This window comes from Heptranchias perlo, chromosome 16 (assembly GCF_035084215.1).
Source record: "Heptranchias perlo isolate sHepPer1 chromosome 16, sHepPer1.hap1, whole genome shotgun sequence".
NCBI classification, from domain to species: domain Eukaryota; kingdom Metazoa; phylum Chordata; class Chondrichthyes; order Hexanchiformes; family Hexanchidae; genus Heptranchias; species Heptranchias perlo.
The window spans coordinates 15,644,789-15,661,628 of NC_090340.1; the positions used below are offsets into that span (position 1 = coordinate 15,644,789).

Sequence of the window (16,840 nt, forward strand, 5' to 3'; positions counted from 1 at the left end):
CACGAACAGTATGAAGCCAAGAGTCAGAGTTCCAGATCTGTTAAAAACCAGACCAAAACTCCATGAGACTGGAACCGGACTAGAAAATTACTGGTCCAGAGAAAAAAAACTCATGTTTCTACAGTACAAGCCGAAGCAGCAGATTCAGATCAGTGAACGTTTTATCAATTCATCCATTAGGTTTTTACAATTAAAAAGTTGAAATAAATAGGGTGAAATACAAACACACACAAACGACAGCTAATTAAAACTCTCAAAAATAAAAAGGTACATGTGTCCATTTAATAAAGTAGAAAATGCAAACAATTACACAAGCAAAAAAACAATTTTTTAAAAAAAAGGGCCAGTTAAGTTCCGTGGCTTTATTGTCAGCGTGGAGTTGAACAGAATCCCAATCGAGCAGCGGCTGAGTCAGGGCACGTGCCGCAAAATGCCATGGCGTTTGGTTTGAAGAAATGATTACAATCCCAGGCTGATGGAAGCCACGCTACTGGCTCGGAGATGTTCAGGGAAACTGGACCTACACGTCCATGATCTTGTGTCTTTGATAAGTCCATAAATTTCAGTTATAAATAAAATTAAACCTAGAATTGAGAGAGAGAATTTTAGGTACGTTGAAAAAAATGAATGCATTCACTGCAGAAAGAAATAAGATTTTCTCCTTTAAACATGAACAATGCAATTAGACCCAAGGGTACTATAAAGGATGGACTCCTTTAATAAAAACCTGCATTGGATGAATCAGGTCCCAGACTCAAGGCTAACTAATTATATACATTGAAGCAGTCAATATGCTCTGAATTAGAATCTCCCACGATCAGTGCTCACAGGAAGGTTAAAAGTCAGTTCTGGTGTCTCTAGCTCAAAACCTGGAAGCCAAACCTTTTTCAATAAGCTCTCGGCCTAAATGTGCCATTGTATCCTGACAGACTGCGCACCAAGGAAAGAAGGCTCTGTTGATTCACCCGAAGCAATGGTTATCTTACATGCGACTGTACAGGCAGCTTTTAGAAAAAGGCATATTCACTCTTCAGTCACAAGTATTGTGCTATTTAGGATGTCCATTTACCTTGCTTTATGTACATTTAACCAGCAAATAAATCCAAAGCAGCAATTTATAAAAGTGATCTGGCAGCAGGATATATTCTGTCCTCAGAGGGCACTGACACATGAGCACCCTACATGTTCTCCAGTATTCAAGTTACATCAGAGTTAATTCTTACTCTTCAGCTATATTAATCCAAGTAGGGCAAAGAAGAAAAATGGGTTTTCCGTTTGTCTAAGAAAATTGTTAAGCTGTAACCAAGGAAAGGATGTTGGCAAAGAGACTGAACTGTAACATGTTGCTCACAATACTTCAGGTAGTCCTCTCGAGGTCTGAAAGAAGCAATGAGTTTGCGCAGGTGTTACTGACTTATATTCCTTTCTTACCTGCTCAGAAGCTGAGGAAGGCTGGAGATGATGGGCCCATAACCAGGAGCATTGTCATAAAGTTCAAATAAGGGCGCAGCAACCAGCTTGTAATTCTTCGGCACTGCAAACAGGGCTGTAGTCAAATACAGATCGTTAGAGACCACCAGAACCATTGCTGTGCCACATGCACAGTAAATGCATCCATTAAAATAGCTATTCCAGTGGATTAGCCAGTAAAGACATAATTGAGCCTTACAGACCAACCAGGTTGGACTAACAGTTTGTGCTAAGTTAGCTGACTTCAGGTGAGAGAATGGCAATAATGCTACAACTGATCTCAGTGTCTCCAAGCTAGGGAGGAGGAAGATAAATCTTCATCAACAGCCAGTAATTCCTGTTGGAAGGTGCACACAAGTGGATTTTAGGAGAGGACAGGATTGGGCTCGAACATCACACATACAAAACAATCCCGAAACCTCAGAAGTAGAGCATCCATCTTTGAGTCACAAAGACCAGACAGATCCCACATTCAATCTGTGATGAACTATCTGATCTCAACTAAGACAACAGGGTTCCATCGTTCAATCTCTGTACAGTGCCCCTTATTGGAAATGCACGTGTGTATGACAACAGGATTGGACATGTCCCACAAGTCAGCCAGCTGAAACTCACTTGTTGGCCACCAAGGGGAAGTAGCAGAGAGTGCCTGCAAAACAATATCCCAGGTGAGGGATTGTGTTTGGCCAAAGCTTTCAGGAGGAGAGGAGAAAAAAAAACTATTTAAGTCAGTTTGAAAAAAAATGAAAGTCGAGGCCTACAAACTACCACAACTCAGGAAAGATACCAGACTGAAACCATTTGGATTAACAGGACAGCATATCCTACCCACTCAAATTGAATGACAAATTAGATGATTTTAGATAGACATTACCATGCTCTATAAAATGCACCAGCTGCTGTGCCAACTTGCATCATACTGTCTTTTTTTTTTGGGGGGGGGGGGGGGGGGGGGCGGGGTGGGTGAACAGCCATCAGAGCAAACTTCGTTCCCCGAGCATCAGCCTTGGCTCAGCAGTAGTGCCCCTGCCTCGGAGTCAGAAGGTCACGAGTTCAAGCTTCATTCTAAGTTACTTGAGCACATAATCTGGGCTGACACTTCAGTGCAATACCAAGGTAGCACTGCACTGTCAGAAATGTCTTTCAGATGAGACATTGACCAAAACTCAGTCTGCCTGCTCAAGTGGATGTAAAAGATCCCATGGCACAATTCGAAGAGGAGCAGGGGAATTCTCCCAGTGTCATAGCCAACATTTATCCCTCAACCAAAGTCACTGAAACACATTAACTGGTCATTTATCTCACTGCCGTTTGTTGGACCTTGCTGTGCTTGCTGACAATACAAAGCATTCAATTGACTGAAGCGCTTTGGTATGTCCCAAGAACGTGAATGGTGCTACATAAATGCAAGCTCTTTCTAAATGCAGATCATTGTCTTTATCTTAGGAGCACCTGTGTTACACTACTCCAGACTGTGGTGTAAATGCAATTACCCCATGTCAAGGCACATTGCCCATTCTCTATCCTCCAAGCACATACCTTTTTCTTGAAGCTGCACTAAGAATAGCTTCTTATGCTCTTTGGGTTTGGTGATGTGAGCTGGAATGTAGGGATACTGGAGGAGAGGGAAAAAGAATGTTAGGCACAGAACTGGAGGAGAGGGAAAAAGAATGTTAGGCCAGAGATTTAGCCTAATAAAAGCCTCACCACAGAAGATTAGTTCAGAAGTGTTCAGCTATATTATCCGTTGACTTTACAAGGAGATGCTTGAACCAATACCCTCCATCATCAGTGGATAAAAGCACTCCAAAAATTCCAAAACTACCTCAGCATCAGCTGCTGTTATACTAATCATGTCCCCTCAATCTGGCTTATACCAAAATTCTCATCAAGATGTCAGGACACCATTAAGATGGCAATAGCAGGAGTAGCAGAATTGTTCTCAGCAAATAATTCTGCTCGACACTTATGGGTGAAATCACACTATGCAATATTAAAATAAAAGGCTAACACTAAGTTAAAACAGCAGCCAGGGAATGCTTGCATCTATCACATGGGGCAATTTCACCCCACAAGGGCAAGTTATGGTTTCAGCTGAATACATGAAAAGTTTTACTTCAGCTGCGCAGAAAATAAACAGATCAAGTTACTCGCAGAACAGAGGGGCTGGGGAGAAAAAAGTAGCTCAATGAGTCAATCCAGCAAAAAGCCAACCCAAGACACCACGGAGATCCTGAGTTTAATGCCTGGTCTTTGCCGAGTAACTGACTTTAACCAGGGGGAACACTCTACTTGGTCCCAGGGTCAGATTTGGGTGGGGTGGGGGATGGAAGAAAATAGAAAGTTCACCAAAAGTGTCTGCTCAAAAATCACCACTTAGCCGTTGGATGTACTTTTTAAAAATCACCATTTTACCAAAAAGGTTCTGTTGAAGTTTGCCAGGTGCTTACTTCACCCTGCAGCAATTCTGACCCAATTTCCTCAGCTGCTGAGACACAGATGTACAGGAGTGGGAGAGAGTTGGAGATAATTAGAGCAGATAAAAAGAGATGCCAAATAGACACTGGCAATTCTCTTCACCTTTGCTTTGAAGAAAGGTCTCTTCTTACTGAGGGCCTTTTCCAATATTTGATTTTTTAAATAGCAAGTGGAGCATGAGAGACTATGAGAATCATTTCAGTAGGCCATGGCTCAAAAAGAGTTCAGATCCATTGCTCGTTGCCAGTATACTACCCAGTTAGCTAAACTCAAATTCAGCATGAAAAGTTCTTCAGAGCTCCAGAAAACAAGGCTAAGTCATCAAAAACTAATTTCAGCTGTAACAATTTTTGTTCAAGATCTTTGAAAAGCCAGAAACTACCATACAAGCCTATATTATGCACCTAGAGCTTTACATCAAAAACATCTTAAAATGACAAGGCCACATGACATGGAGCTGATTTTACAGTATTCGGTGAGTCAGCCCATAAGCGATGATAAAAGCCCTGTGCCACTCACCTGAGGGGGTTCAAAGTTCGGTCTCCACCAATTCCCAATGCAGTCATCAATGACCCAGTCTTGCTGCACACCATCTTGGCGGCCCAAAATCTGTGGAAATGCATAGTTGAATGAGCTTTTCCTCACCCTCAAAACTAATGCCTTGCTTCCTCCCTGAATCAGGATAGGGTAGCCACCCTGAAAGATGCTGGCTTTATCTGGTTTGTTCACTTGGAGTCTTCCCTTCCCCCAGCAAAAAGTTTGCGACAATTGTACAGATCACAACATTTAATTGGGGCTGGCTTTAAAATAAATTGCAAACTGTTCTGAACATCCTCTCATTTTGCACTTCTACTTCCTTTCTACCCTTCCCCTACTTATCAGTAAACAGATTAATACAAGTAAAATACCCATGTTAACCACAAACAGCACACATTAGGTTGGAAACCAACCCCTCAGCAAGGGGGGTTTCTAGAGCTGACAGCAATTTTCCATGAATTTACAAATCTAAAATCTAGCCTAAGCTATGCAAAACAAAAGTACACTAATTAATTATCTTCTATTTAATTGTGACATATCGACAGTACTATAAAGATCAAATCCAGTCAGACTCAAACCAGCTGATCCTTCAGCACATACTCCAACCAACAAGTTGAGTACTCCCATGTGAACATAGGTCCCGTACCTCTGTCATTAGACGCTTCAGACCCTCCACCTCATCTTCTCCAGGATTTAGCTCTCCACCAGGCCTAAAGCCACAAAATAAAAAGCAGTGTTACAATGCAAAAGCGACAGAAACTAGAGGTAGGCTAAAAAACAATGGTGGTTAAATCTGCACTGGATTACCAATTTCAAGATAGCCAGATGGCAGAAATTGTTCAGTTTGCAGCCTGGGAAGAAAGAACAATTCTTCAACTGCTACAATAATTTCTACTCACTGGTAGTTAACCTTCATTGGTTTTAAATTTTAAAAAAAGGTAGACATTCCTTTGATAGCTCACAAGCTCAGCAAATTCATCTAACCATCCCCATGCTGTGCTGAGTTAATAGAATGTTATAATTGGCCTCAGCACCCCTGGGTTAGGGAGAAGAATAAAAGGCATGAGGGTTCTGTCTCCTGATCACTATCCAGTGACTGCTACTGGAACTGTGCACATTAGGTGAGACAATGATTGGATTCAGCCACGATGCCCGTTGTGGAAAAACAGCCTGCTCATGTCAACAATGATCACTTTGACACGTGCAGGGGTGCGAACACATGTGTAACTCCACAACAGGAAGCCGATGCCTTTGGGAGAACAAATTAGCCAAAAAAGGGTATACACTGTATCCTCCCTAGAGTGTTTAATATGTATCTTAATCTTGTGATCAAGTTGAAAGATGCCAGTGCCTCAGCATGGAACACTTTCTCCATTATGGAAAACTGGTGCCCACATGAAACACTCAAGTCAGATGAAGTAGATTAATGCCCATTAATCCTATTTTAAATAGTACATTCCCTACTGCACCAGGTTATCTACATTCCCTCACTAGGCATCCTCCTACCCAATATTACCAAGATGATAAATTATGTCCAGTTTTGTGCTGTGAACCAAAGCTCATTAGGAATGGGGTTAAAACTGCCCAGGTAGGCAGGATTGAAAAAAAATTCTGAAAAAGTAAAAGGGACAGTTTGCTCACTACACCTGGTTACATGCAGATCACACAAGTCCCTTGAGGGGATCAAGTAACATACTGCAATTCCCATGAGACAGCAAAGGTGACAGCTAAGGTAAATTTCACCCTCCACTATTCTGGATGATTTTATACAGTGTATAATGACAAATGAAGCAGACTGACAGAGGTACATCTGAATCCTAATTTATTTTCATGCCCAGTTTAGAATCTTTCTTCCCTTTCCCTCCTACACGCTCCCTTTTCCAAGGATCTAGAGTTACCCTCTCAGGCCTTTGCAGATGCCGTTCTTAATTCAGACACTGGAAAACCATTAAAATGAGAAAAAAAAGTGAAAAGACCAGTAATCTGAAATATACAGCAGGTCAGTCAGCAATTGTGAAGACAGGTTATGATGTTTCTGGTATGTATCCATTTGATGAAGGGTGACACACCCAAAACATTATAACCTGTCTTCTCTCTTTACGGATGACTGATCCGCTATGTATTTCTGGCATTTTATTGGAAACCGAACAACAGCTGCTTCAAGCCTTCTTTTCTTCCTCTCCCCTCTTCCCCTCACAGGAAGCATGTTAAGAAATGCTTAGCACTACTCACCCATCACCCATGTTTGCTGACTGACGTTGGGTCCCAGTCCACCAACACTAATTTTAAATTCTCATCCTCATGTTCCATGGCCTCACCCCTCCCTATCTCTGTAACCTCCACCAGCCTTAGATCCCCTCCGGGAACAATGTATTCCAACTCTGGACTCTTGTGCATCCCCACCCCCCACTCCCACTCCCTTCGCCCCACCATTGGAGCAGCAGTCTAGGCCCTAAGCTCTGGAATTCCTTCCCTAAACACCTCTCTCCTCCTTTAAGACCTTCTTTAAAACTTAACTTTGACCAAACTTTTAGTCACCTGTCATAACGTCTCATTCTATGGCTCGGTGTCAATTATGCTCCTGTGAAGAGCCTTGGGATGTCTTCCTACTATAAAAGGAGCCATATAAATGCAAGTTGTTTTGTTAGCTTCTAGGTCAGCATTTACCCAATGACCAATAGTGAGATCACTGGCAAATGAAACCCAGAAAACTCCCCTACCACAACAGTGCAATCCACTGATCAACAACTGCCTGTGCCAAGTGCACTCTGTGGAAATTTGCCTAAGGGTTTGATTATTCACACTCCAAAACTGGGAGTTATTTTACAGCCAATCCCTGTCACTAGCCCCTCATGCAATTAACTCACAGTTTAAAGAAGGTTGTCCCCAGCTGTAGTAACAGTACATGAGGCAGCCTGTGCTCGTGCACAATCAGGACGCCCTCCACTGTGCGCCTCATGCCAATCTTCTCAAACTCCTCCCGCATGCGCTGGAATCGAGCTGCCACGGAGCAGTCCTTCTCATACAGGGGCTCCTTGGTTCCAAAGGTGTAGTTAGTCAGTGGGTACCTGAAGAGAGATTTCCCACAATATAGTTATACAATGCAGAGAGAATATAATGGTACCCGTGAAGAAAAATCCAAGAAATAAATAATAGAATGGAGGTTTTCCAAACAGGGAGTCAGATCCAGGACACATTCATTGGTCCAGATAAACAAGAGGAAAAACATACCACCTCCTTAAGACCAATCTAATATACCATCCAATAGAAATTCAGCAACAAGATCTGGATCTACCCCATCCAACCCGCAGAGCAGATTCAGACACTGGACCCTAGAACAGATCTAGCAGCTCAAAACTGGGCATCCATGAGGTGCTGTGGGCCATCAGCAGCAGCAGAATTGTATTCCACCACAATCTGTAACCTCATGTCCTGGCATATTCCTCACTCTACCATTGCCAACAAGCCAGGGGATCAACCCTGGTTCAATGAGGAGTGCAGAAGAACATGCCAGGAGCAGCACCAGGCGTACCTAAAAATGAGGTGCCAACCTGGTGAAGCTACAACTCAGGACTATATGCATGCTAAACAGTGGAAGCAACATGCTATAGACAGAGCTAAGCGATTCCACAACCAACGGATCAGATCAAAGCTCTGCAGTCCTGCCACATCCAGTCGAGAATGGTGGTGGACAATTAAACAACTAACGGGAGGAGGAGGCTCTGTAAACATCCCCATCCTCAACAATGGTGGAGTCCAGCACGTGAGTGCAAAAAACAAGGCTGAAGCATTTGCAAACATCTTCAGCCAGAAGTGCCGAGTGGATGATCCATCTCGGCCGTCTCCTGATATCCCCACCATTACAGAAGCCAGTCTTCAGCCAATTCGATTCACTCCACGTGATATCAAGAAATGGCTGAGTGCACTGGATACAGCAAAGGCTATGGGCCCCGAAAACATCCCGGCTGTGGTGCTGAAGACTTGTGCTCCAGAACTAGCTGCACCTCCAGCCAAGCTGTTCCAGTACAGCTACAACACTGGCATCTACCCGACAATGTGGAAAATTGCCCAGGTATATCCTGTCCACAAAAAGCAGGACAAATCCAATCCGGCCAATTACCGCCCCATTAGTCTACTCTCAATCATCAAAGTGATGGAAGGTGTCGTCGACAGTGCTATCAAGCGGCACTTACTCACCAATAACCTGCTCACCGATGCTCAGTTTGGGTTCCGCCAGGACCACTCGGCTCCAGAACTCATTACAGCCTTGGTCCTAACATAGACAAAAGAGCTGAATTCCAGAGGTGAGGTGAAAGTGACTGCCCTTGACATCAAGGCAGCATTTGACCGAGTGTGGCACCAAGGAGCCCTAGTAAAATTGAAGTCAATGGGAATCAGAGGGAAAACTCTCCAGTGGCTGGAGTCATACCTAGCACAAAGGAAGATGGTAGTTGTTGTTGGAGGCCAATCATCTCAGCCCCAGGAGTTCCTCAAGGCAGTGTCCTAGGCCCAACCATCTTCAGCTGCTTCATCAATGACCTTCCCTCCATCATAAGGTCAGAAATGGGGATGTTCGCTGATGATTGCACAGTTTTCAGTTCCATTCGCAACCCCTCAGATAATGAAGCAGTCCGAGCCTGCATGCAGCAAGACCTGGACAACATCCAGGCTTGGGCTCATAAGTGGCAAGTAACATTCGCGCCAGATAAGTGCCAGGCAATGACCATCTCCAACAAGAGAGAGTCTAACCACCTCCCCTTGACATTCAACGGCATTACCATCGCCGAATCCCCCACCATCAACATCCTGGGGGTCACCATTGACCAGAAACTTAACTGGACCAGCCATATAAATACTGTGGCTACGAGAGCAGGTCAGAGGCTGGGTATTCTGCGGCGAGTGACTCACCTCCTGACTCCCCAAAGCCTTTCCACCATCTACAAGGCACAAGTCAGGAGTGTGATGGAATACTCTCCACTTGCCTGGATGAGTGCAGCTCCAACAACACTCAAGAAGCTCGACACCATCCAAGATAAAGCAGCCCGCTTGATTGGCACCCCATCCACCACCCTAAACATTCACTCCCTTCACCACTGGCGCACAGTGGCTGCAGCGTGTACCATCCACAGGATGCGCTACAGCAACTCGCCAAGGCTTCTTCGACAGCACCTCCGAAACCCGAGACCTCTACCAACTAGAAGGACAAGAGCAGCAGGTACATGGGAACACCACCACCTGCACATTCCCCTCCAAGTCACACACCGTCCAGACTTGGAAATATATCGCCGTTCCTTCATCGTCACTGGGTCAAAATCCTGGAACTCCCTTCCTAACAGCACTGTGGGAGACCCTTCACCCATGGACTGCAGCGGTTCAAGGTGGTGGCTCACCACCACCTTCTCAAGGGCAATTAGGGATGGGCAATAAATGCCGGCCTTGCCATCGACGCCCACATCCCATGAACGAATAAAAAAAAAACCAATCCATCCCGCAGGGCAGATTCAGACACTGGACCCCCATCCAACCCACAGGGCAGATTCAGACACTGGACCCCCATCCAACCCGCAGGGCAGATTCAGACACTAGTAAAGGGAGAAATGCATCAGATTTTTGATTGCACAAAGATACTGAAGTCAGAACTGCAGAAAGTTTGGTTGGGGTTTCAAACTATCAGGTTTTGTTGTAAATACTACCTTTTAAATGGATGTTCAAGTACTGTATGCTTAAACAAATTGGGTCTCATATGGTTTATGTCTGAGCCAGAGTGCTGTCAAATGAACCAAGCTGACAATTAGTAAGTAGCCACTCAGGAACCTGGGAGCCCCAATCTAGTAATGTGTAAATTAAACAAATTACACAACCTGAACTGAAAGTAGACGGCAGTGCAAAATTCAAAGTTTAAAAACAAACAATTGAAAGCAGGTATAGGAGAGAACTGCATTTCCATCAGCATCCAAAAATTGAAAAATATGGGCCTCCACCCAAAATGTTATCTTGTCTCCTCTTTCCTCCCCCCACCCTTTCACAGATACTGACTGTCCTGCTGTGTACATCCAGCATTTTGTGTTTTTATTTTAGATTTCGAGCACTTGCTGTTTTTTTCTTTTCACGTCTATACTAGGACAGCTGTATCGAATCCTGCTTTTCTTACTACTGAACAGATCAGTTAAAGTGAAGACCAGCAGATTTCCATTTAGACATAACCCCAGACAGCAAATATTCATTATACTACGGTATAGTCACTCACACCCCGAAAATAGAATCAGAGCAAAGTTTACTACGGGAGCAAAAACCAACAGACTACCAAGGAGCTAAATTTGGGAGCAAACGTCAACTGAGTGTGTCTTATTTTGCTCTTATGGTAGATATATTTTTTTTAAATCAATTCCTCCACAATCCCTCAAGTAGCTCATCAATAACATCCACAATTCATACAAGTGTCGGCTTCTATTACCTCGTGGGTTAAAACAATTGATACATTTCAAGACTCAAATAGTAAAATCTTATATAATCCCAAAGGGAAAAGGAATCCCTGAATATCAGCTGACGTATGTTACGCCAAATTGCTTTGACTTTTCTCTACTGTTCTTCTCCCATTCTCACCACTCCCCACACCCCCAGAAGCACCAGCCCTTGCTGATGCTCAGTTGCAGAGATACTGGCAGTTCACCAGCACTTTACATGAGTAACCATGCCTCATGTGCAACCTAGACATAGCTGTTTGACCACAAAGGCCTATTGTAGTACCCCAGCTGAGATCAGCTATCTCAGTAAAGACTGCAGACCAACCTGCCTTATAGAACTGATAAAAACTTTCTCCCCATTCTCCAGGCACAACTAAGATCCCAGCACGTCTTAAAAGACTAGTAATCTGTATCCAATAGAGCACCAGAGTCTTTGTTTCCTCTTTATAAGAAAAGTTACTTATTATTCAGATGCTTGGTTTGTGCTAAATTCACAGATCTCTGGACAACAGTTATACCTGGCCTCACACTAGGAAGGAATGAAAAAACAGCCAAGGTTCTCACCCATAATTACTATCAAGAGACCCATGTTTGGAAGTGTACATGTGCAGACACCAGAGCCGGGGGAGGGGGGGGGTGGAGGAGGAAAGAATAGATTTTTCACAAAGGTGCTGCTGATCAGTCATAACTTCAGCGTTTACTCCATTTCTCCAAGGGTTCCACTGATCATCCGCCAAGGTTACAGCAGGAGATTGGGAGAAACCCACGGAAATTCCAGGTGCTGGCGACTACAAGTTAGTGTTTGGTTGTGATATCATTCATGGACAAATGGACTACCAACACTCACGATTGATTGACCACTCGGTTTGATCAATATTTTATAAAACAATACTGTTACTGAGCCATAAGGTTTTTCAAATAAGTTTTAATTCTGTACACAGCAGGTCTCAAGACACCTATCCAGGGGCCCTGTCTAATTTTTAAACCCACCACTTCACCCCCACCTGAGCACAGGAATACTGAGGCCAATTGCAGTACTCTTACCATAACCCCAACTAAGATCAGATGATGCACCACAGGCCACAGAATGAATTGGACAGCTTACTCAAACATCCTCTCAACTTTGAGGAGAGTGCTAGAAATCATATCAAATGCTACAGTTAAACAACACAGCAGACGCTCACAGTTCAAAATTCTCTTGGACCACCACCCCCCGCCCCAAAAAAAAGACATGCTTGCCATGTTCTATGGCACTCACAGGTTAAGAATATGCTTTAGGGTCAGATGCTTGGACTCCCTATTTGGCCTGTAGATTCCTCGACTCCACATATATTATAGAGGAAGTACACACCCTGCCTGCCGGTACGCTTAAGGCTTTCCACGGCCGGTGGGCACCGCAAGGATTGGAGTACATCATCGACACAGATAACAGAATTATAATTTAATTTGGTTTCCTTTGATCAGTCAAGATGACATGGTTAAGGCCCAGTGTCCTCAGTGAAGGGGCACGTTTGTGCCTTCCCCACCCCCCCCCCACTTTTTAAAAAAAGGGGCTTAAAGAACCCCCCCCCCATTTTTTTTTTAAAAAGGAGGCAGTTTGCATATATATTTACTGGTTATACATCTCTAGCAGTTTATCATGCAGCAGTCAGATTCCAAACAGATAATATCTAAATTAAAAGGAAAAACTGAAAATGCTGGAAAGACACAGCAGGCCAGGTAGCATCTTCGGAGAAAAGACGGTTCTTGACCTCTCAGGTGTAACCCTTCATCAGAACCACAAACTGAAATATAAACAGGCATTTCAATAAGGTAGTTTTTAAAAAAAAGTGGAAAAGGGGAAGGACATTATTCACTGAAGAAGTTCCTGGGTTAAATAACCAGTAAACTAGAAGACTCTTAAACAAGGTGATGGAGAGATAAGAATGTGCAAATAGGAGGAGGGTGAAAGATATGAGAGAAACCTACGTAAACAAAAACATGCAAAACTAGGGGGAGCAGCAAATGGAGCAGATCTGAAATCAAAACAAAAAAATTGCATGAATACATGTGGACTTGTCAGCCCCAAAAAAAAGGTGGGGGGGTGGGGGGCAGTGAGAGAAACAGATCAACAACACCAGCCAGTGCTGTATTCTGACAAAGGATCCCAACTCCAAAAATCAATCTACCTTCCCAGACATGACAGACTCACCCCACGTCACAAGCACCCCTTGCTGTAGAGAAAGTGAAGGATCATAGTTAAGCAGATTGCAGATCATTCAACTTATGTACTCCCTCTTTGGTGCATTTGCTCATTCACTCTCCCTTCTCCCTCCTCGCCAACCTCACAAAAATGCCTGTTTATCTTTCAGCCCAGTTCTGATGATGGGTTACACACCTGACAAGGTCAGTTAACAATGATGCTGACTGACCTGTGTATTTTCAGGATTTTTAAATTTACTGATATACATTAACATCTTAATCCGTTCTACAGTCAGTGATTTGGTTTACAGGTACCCTCTCCATTATATACACATATGCTCAGATAGCCAATACACTGTATAGTACAATACCTAGGGAACCAGTTTGGCCTGCAGGCACAGATAGGGTAACTAACACTCACAGGTTGAACATTCCTCCCTAGCTGTTTGGCCAGTAAATACTTCAGATCCCACACCCAACCACATTGCATTAGAAAGAGCAAAGAGCAATCAGCATCTCCAGAAGAAGCTTGGCTCATATGTACTCAAGACCATAGAACCATAGAAAAGATACAGCACAGAAAGGGACCATTCGGCCCATCGCGTCCACGCCGGCTCGAAGAACAACCAGGTGCTCATTTTAATCCGACCTTCCAGCACCTGGTCCGTGGCCCTGAAGCTCACAGCACTTTAGGTGCAGGTCCAGGTACTTTTTTTAAAGAGTTGAGGGTCCCTGCTTCTACCACCAATTCGGGCAGCGAATTCCATACACCCACCACCCTCTGGGTAAAAAAGTTTTTCCTCATGTCCCCTCGAATCCTTCCGCCAATCAGCTTAAATCTATGTCCTCTAGTTCTTGAACTCTCCGCTAGGGGAAACAGGTACTTCCTGTCTGCTCTATCTGGGCCCCTCAATCCATTCACTCCTCAGCCTCCTCTGCTCCAAGGAAAACATCCCCAGCCTATCCAATCTCTCCTCGGAGCTGCAATTTTCAAGCCCTGGCAACATTCTTCTAAATCTTCTCTGCACTCTCTCCAGAGTCCTTCCTGTAATGTGGTGACCAGAACTGCACACAATACTCCAGCTGTGGCCTTACTAGCGTTTTACACAGTTCCATCATTACATCTCTGCTTTTGTATTCTATACTCGGCTAATAACGGAGAGCATTCCGTATGCCTTCTTCACAACCTTATCTACCTGTACTGCCACCTTCAGGGACCTGTGCACAGGCACTCCAAGGTCTCACCTCCTCTACCCCTCAATATAGTCCCATTTACTGCATATTCCCTTTTACTGTTTGCCCTCCCTAGGTGCATTACCTCACTTCTCTGGGTTGATCTCCATTTGCCACTTTTCCACCCACTCCACCAACCCATTGATATCTTCTTGGAGTCTACAGCTATCCTCTTCACTATCAACTACACGGCCAATTTTTGTGTCGTCTGCAAATTTGCCAATCGTGCCCCCTACATTCAAGTCCAAATCATTAATATATATCACAAACAACAAGGGACCCAACACTGAGCCCTGTGGCACACCACTGGAAACAGATTTCCATTCTCAAAGACATCCATCAACTTTTACGTTTTGTTTCCTGTTACTGAACCAATTTTGGATCCAATTCGTCACATTTCCCTGCATTCCATTGGCTTTTACCTTTCTAACCGGTCTGCCATGTGGGACCCTGTCAAATGCCTTACTAAAATCCATGTAGCAACATCCACTGCACTACCCTCATCAATCCTCCTTGTCACTGCCTCAAAGAATTCAATCAGGTTTTAAGGTATGACCTTCCCTGAACAAATCCATGCTGACTATCCCTGATTAAACCATGCCTTTCCAAGTGACAGTTTATCCTATCGCTCAGTATTGATTCTAATAGTTTGCCCAACACCAAGCTAAGACTGTCCGGCCTATAATTGTTTGGCCTTTCCCTCACACCCTTTTTAAGCAATGGTACTACATTTGCAGTCTTCCAGTCCTCCGGTACCTCCCCTGTATCGAGTGAGGATTGAAAAATGATCCTCAGAGCATCTGCTATTTCCTCCCTGGCTTCCTTCAATAGCCTAAGAAACAATCCATCCAGCCTTGGTGACTTATCAACTTTCAAGGATTCCAGTCCCTCTAGTACTTCCTCTCTTGTTATGTTTACTTTAATCCAATATTTCACAACTCTCCTCTTTAACTACTACATCCCGATCATCCCTTTCGTTTATGACTACAGAGACAAAAAATATTCATTTGAAACCCTACCAACATCCTCTGCTTCTACACACAAGTCACCCTTATCATCCCTGATGGGTCCCACCTTTTCCTTAGCTATCCTCTTTATCTTAATGTACTGATAAAACATCTTTGGGTTTTCTTCAATCTTACTGGCTAATATTTTTTCATGCCCTCTCTTTGCTCTCCATATTTCCCTTTTTACATCATCCCTGTACTTTCTATACTCCTCTAGGCTTTCTGCAGTATTTAGCTCTCTGTGACAGTCATAAGCTTTCTTTTTCTGCTTTATCTTGCCCTGTATACTTCTAGACAACCGGGGACTCTAGATTTGGCAGTGCCAAGACATTGTTATATCTTCCATATATCAAAGAGCTTTGCATCAGATAGTGTAAAGCAATGTGTCAATAGAGCACTTTTAAGTATACCATTTAGTTCATGGGGAATTTGAATTCAGCATCGATTTCACCATCTGAGCCAATCTGTAAACAAAAAAAAAAATCAAATCCACTCCTCTTCCTTCATCTCTTTCAGCCACATTGGTTCTTTATTCAACCTACAGAGGTCTCCACCTGAATCGTCTCAATTAGGGGGTTTCCCCATTGCTTGAGCTATTTCCACTTGTTTATTTACCACCAGATCCATTCACTCATTTTCTATTCTATACCCACACGAAAACGGTCCCATTCATTCACTTACTCACATACCATGCTATTACAGCCTACAGGCACATGGCTAGATACCAACAGATTATTAATAATAATAAAAAACTTTAAAATCAGACAATTCACAATCTGCAAGCACTCAAACCCCAAATTGCTACATTAAGCATTAGTCACATACAGATACATATTTAAATAGTCCTACCGGAAAACCTCTTCAAGATTAGGAATGTGCCTGCAGATACTGACACCCGAGATACTTATAAACAGGGGGATAATTAACTATACACTTCACCCGCGGGGACCCGAGCCGTACACCCAGTAACGGGTACATTAGTACCCATATATCAGCAGGTGATATTACTCGGGTAACGCAGGTACTCGACCCCACACATACTGTTCAACACTAGGAATCTGCCCGCCGTTTCTTGCTCTTTCAGTTTTAAAGCGACTCCATACGGAGGTTCGCAGGTTAATATTCCTTTCCAGGAACAGGAGCCCGTCCACAATACGCAGAGCCCGGTCACCTAGTCCGTTAAATCCGGCGGTTACTCACAGGTTGATGGTCCTCTCTAGGGTCAATGGCTTGGCCTGAAGGTATTTGTTCCCATACTGAGAGACCCCGCGGGGCCAGCCGGCCTGCGAGCGGCTCGGTGGAACCACAGACATGGCAACAGATACCGGACTCGAGACAAACGCAGACCGCAACACCAGGGCCGGGCTCAGGACAAACACGGGCCGCAACACCAGGGCCGGGCTCAGGACAGACACGGGCCGCAAGCGAGGCTGCCTTCGCGCTTTAACCCGCACGCTGCACTTCCGGGTC

At 44.0% G+C, this 16,840-nt stretch overlaps 1 protein-coding gene across 1 annotated transcript; it reads right to left on the bottom strand.

Moving 5' to 3' along the window:
* Positions 1-260: 260 nt before the first annotated feature.
* On the bottom strand, positions 261-16,840 carry nudt21 (nudix hydrolase 21). The gene is made up of 7 exons (XM_067997680.1): positions 16,571-16,840; positions 7,353-7,553; positions 5,132-5,195; positions 4,468-4,557; positions 3,010-3,085; positions 1,432-1,546; positions 261-584 (listed from the first exon to the last, which is right to left on the bottom strand). Exons 1-7 carry the CDS (start codon positions 16,681-16,683, stop codon positions 563-565), a joined length of 681 nt encoding a protein of 226 aa, XP_067853781.1. The 5' UTR covers positions 16,684-16,840; the 3' UTR covers positions 261-562.

Excerpts from the sequence above, each read along its gene's own strand:
- nudt21 (XM_067997680.1), bottom strand. The coding sequence starts at position 16,683 with ATGTCTGTGGTTCCACCGAGCCGCTCGCAGGCCGGCTGGCCCCGCGGG. Across the intron at positions 3,086-4,467 it reads CGAACTTTGAACCCCCTCAG|TATCCCTACATTCCAGCTCA; the intron begins GTGAGTGGCACA and ends CCTCTCCTCCAG. Across the intron at positions 585-1,431 it reads CTTCCTCAGCTTCTGAGCAG|GTTTAATTTTATTTATAACT; the intron begins GTAAGAAAGGAA and ends TCTCAATTCTAG.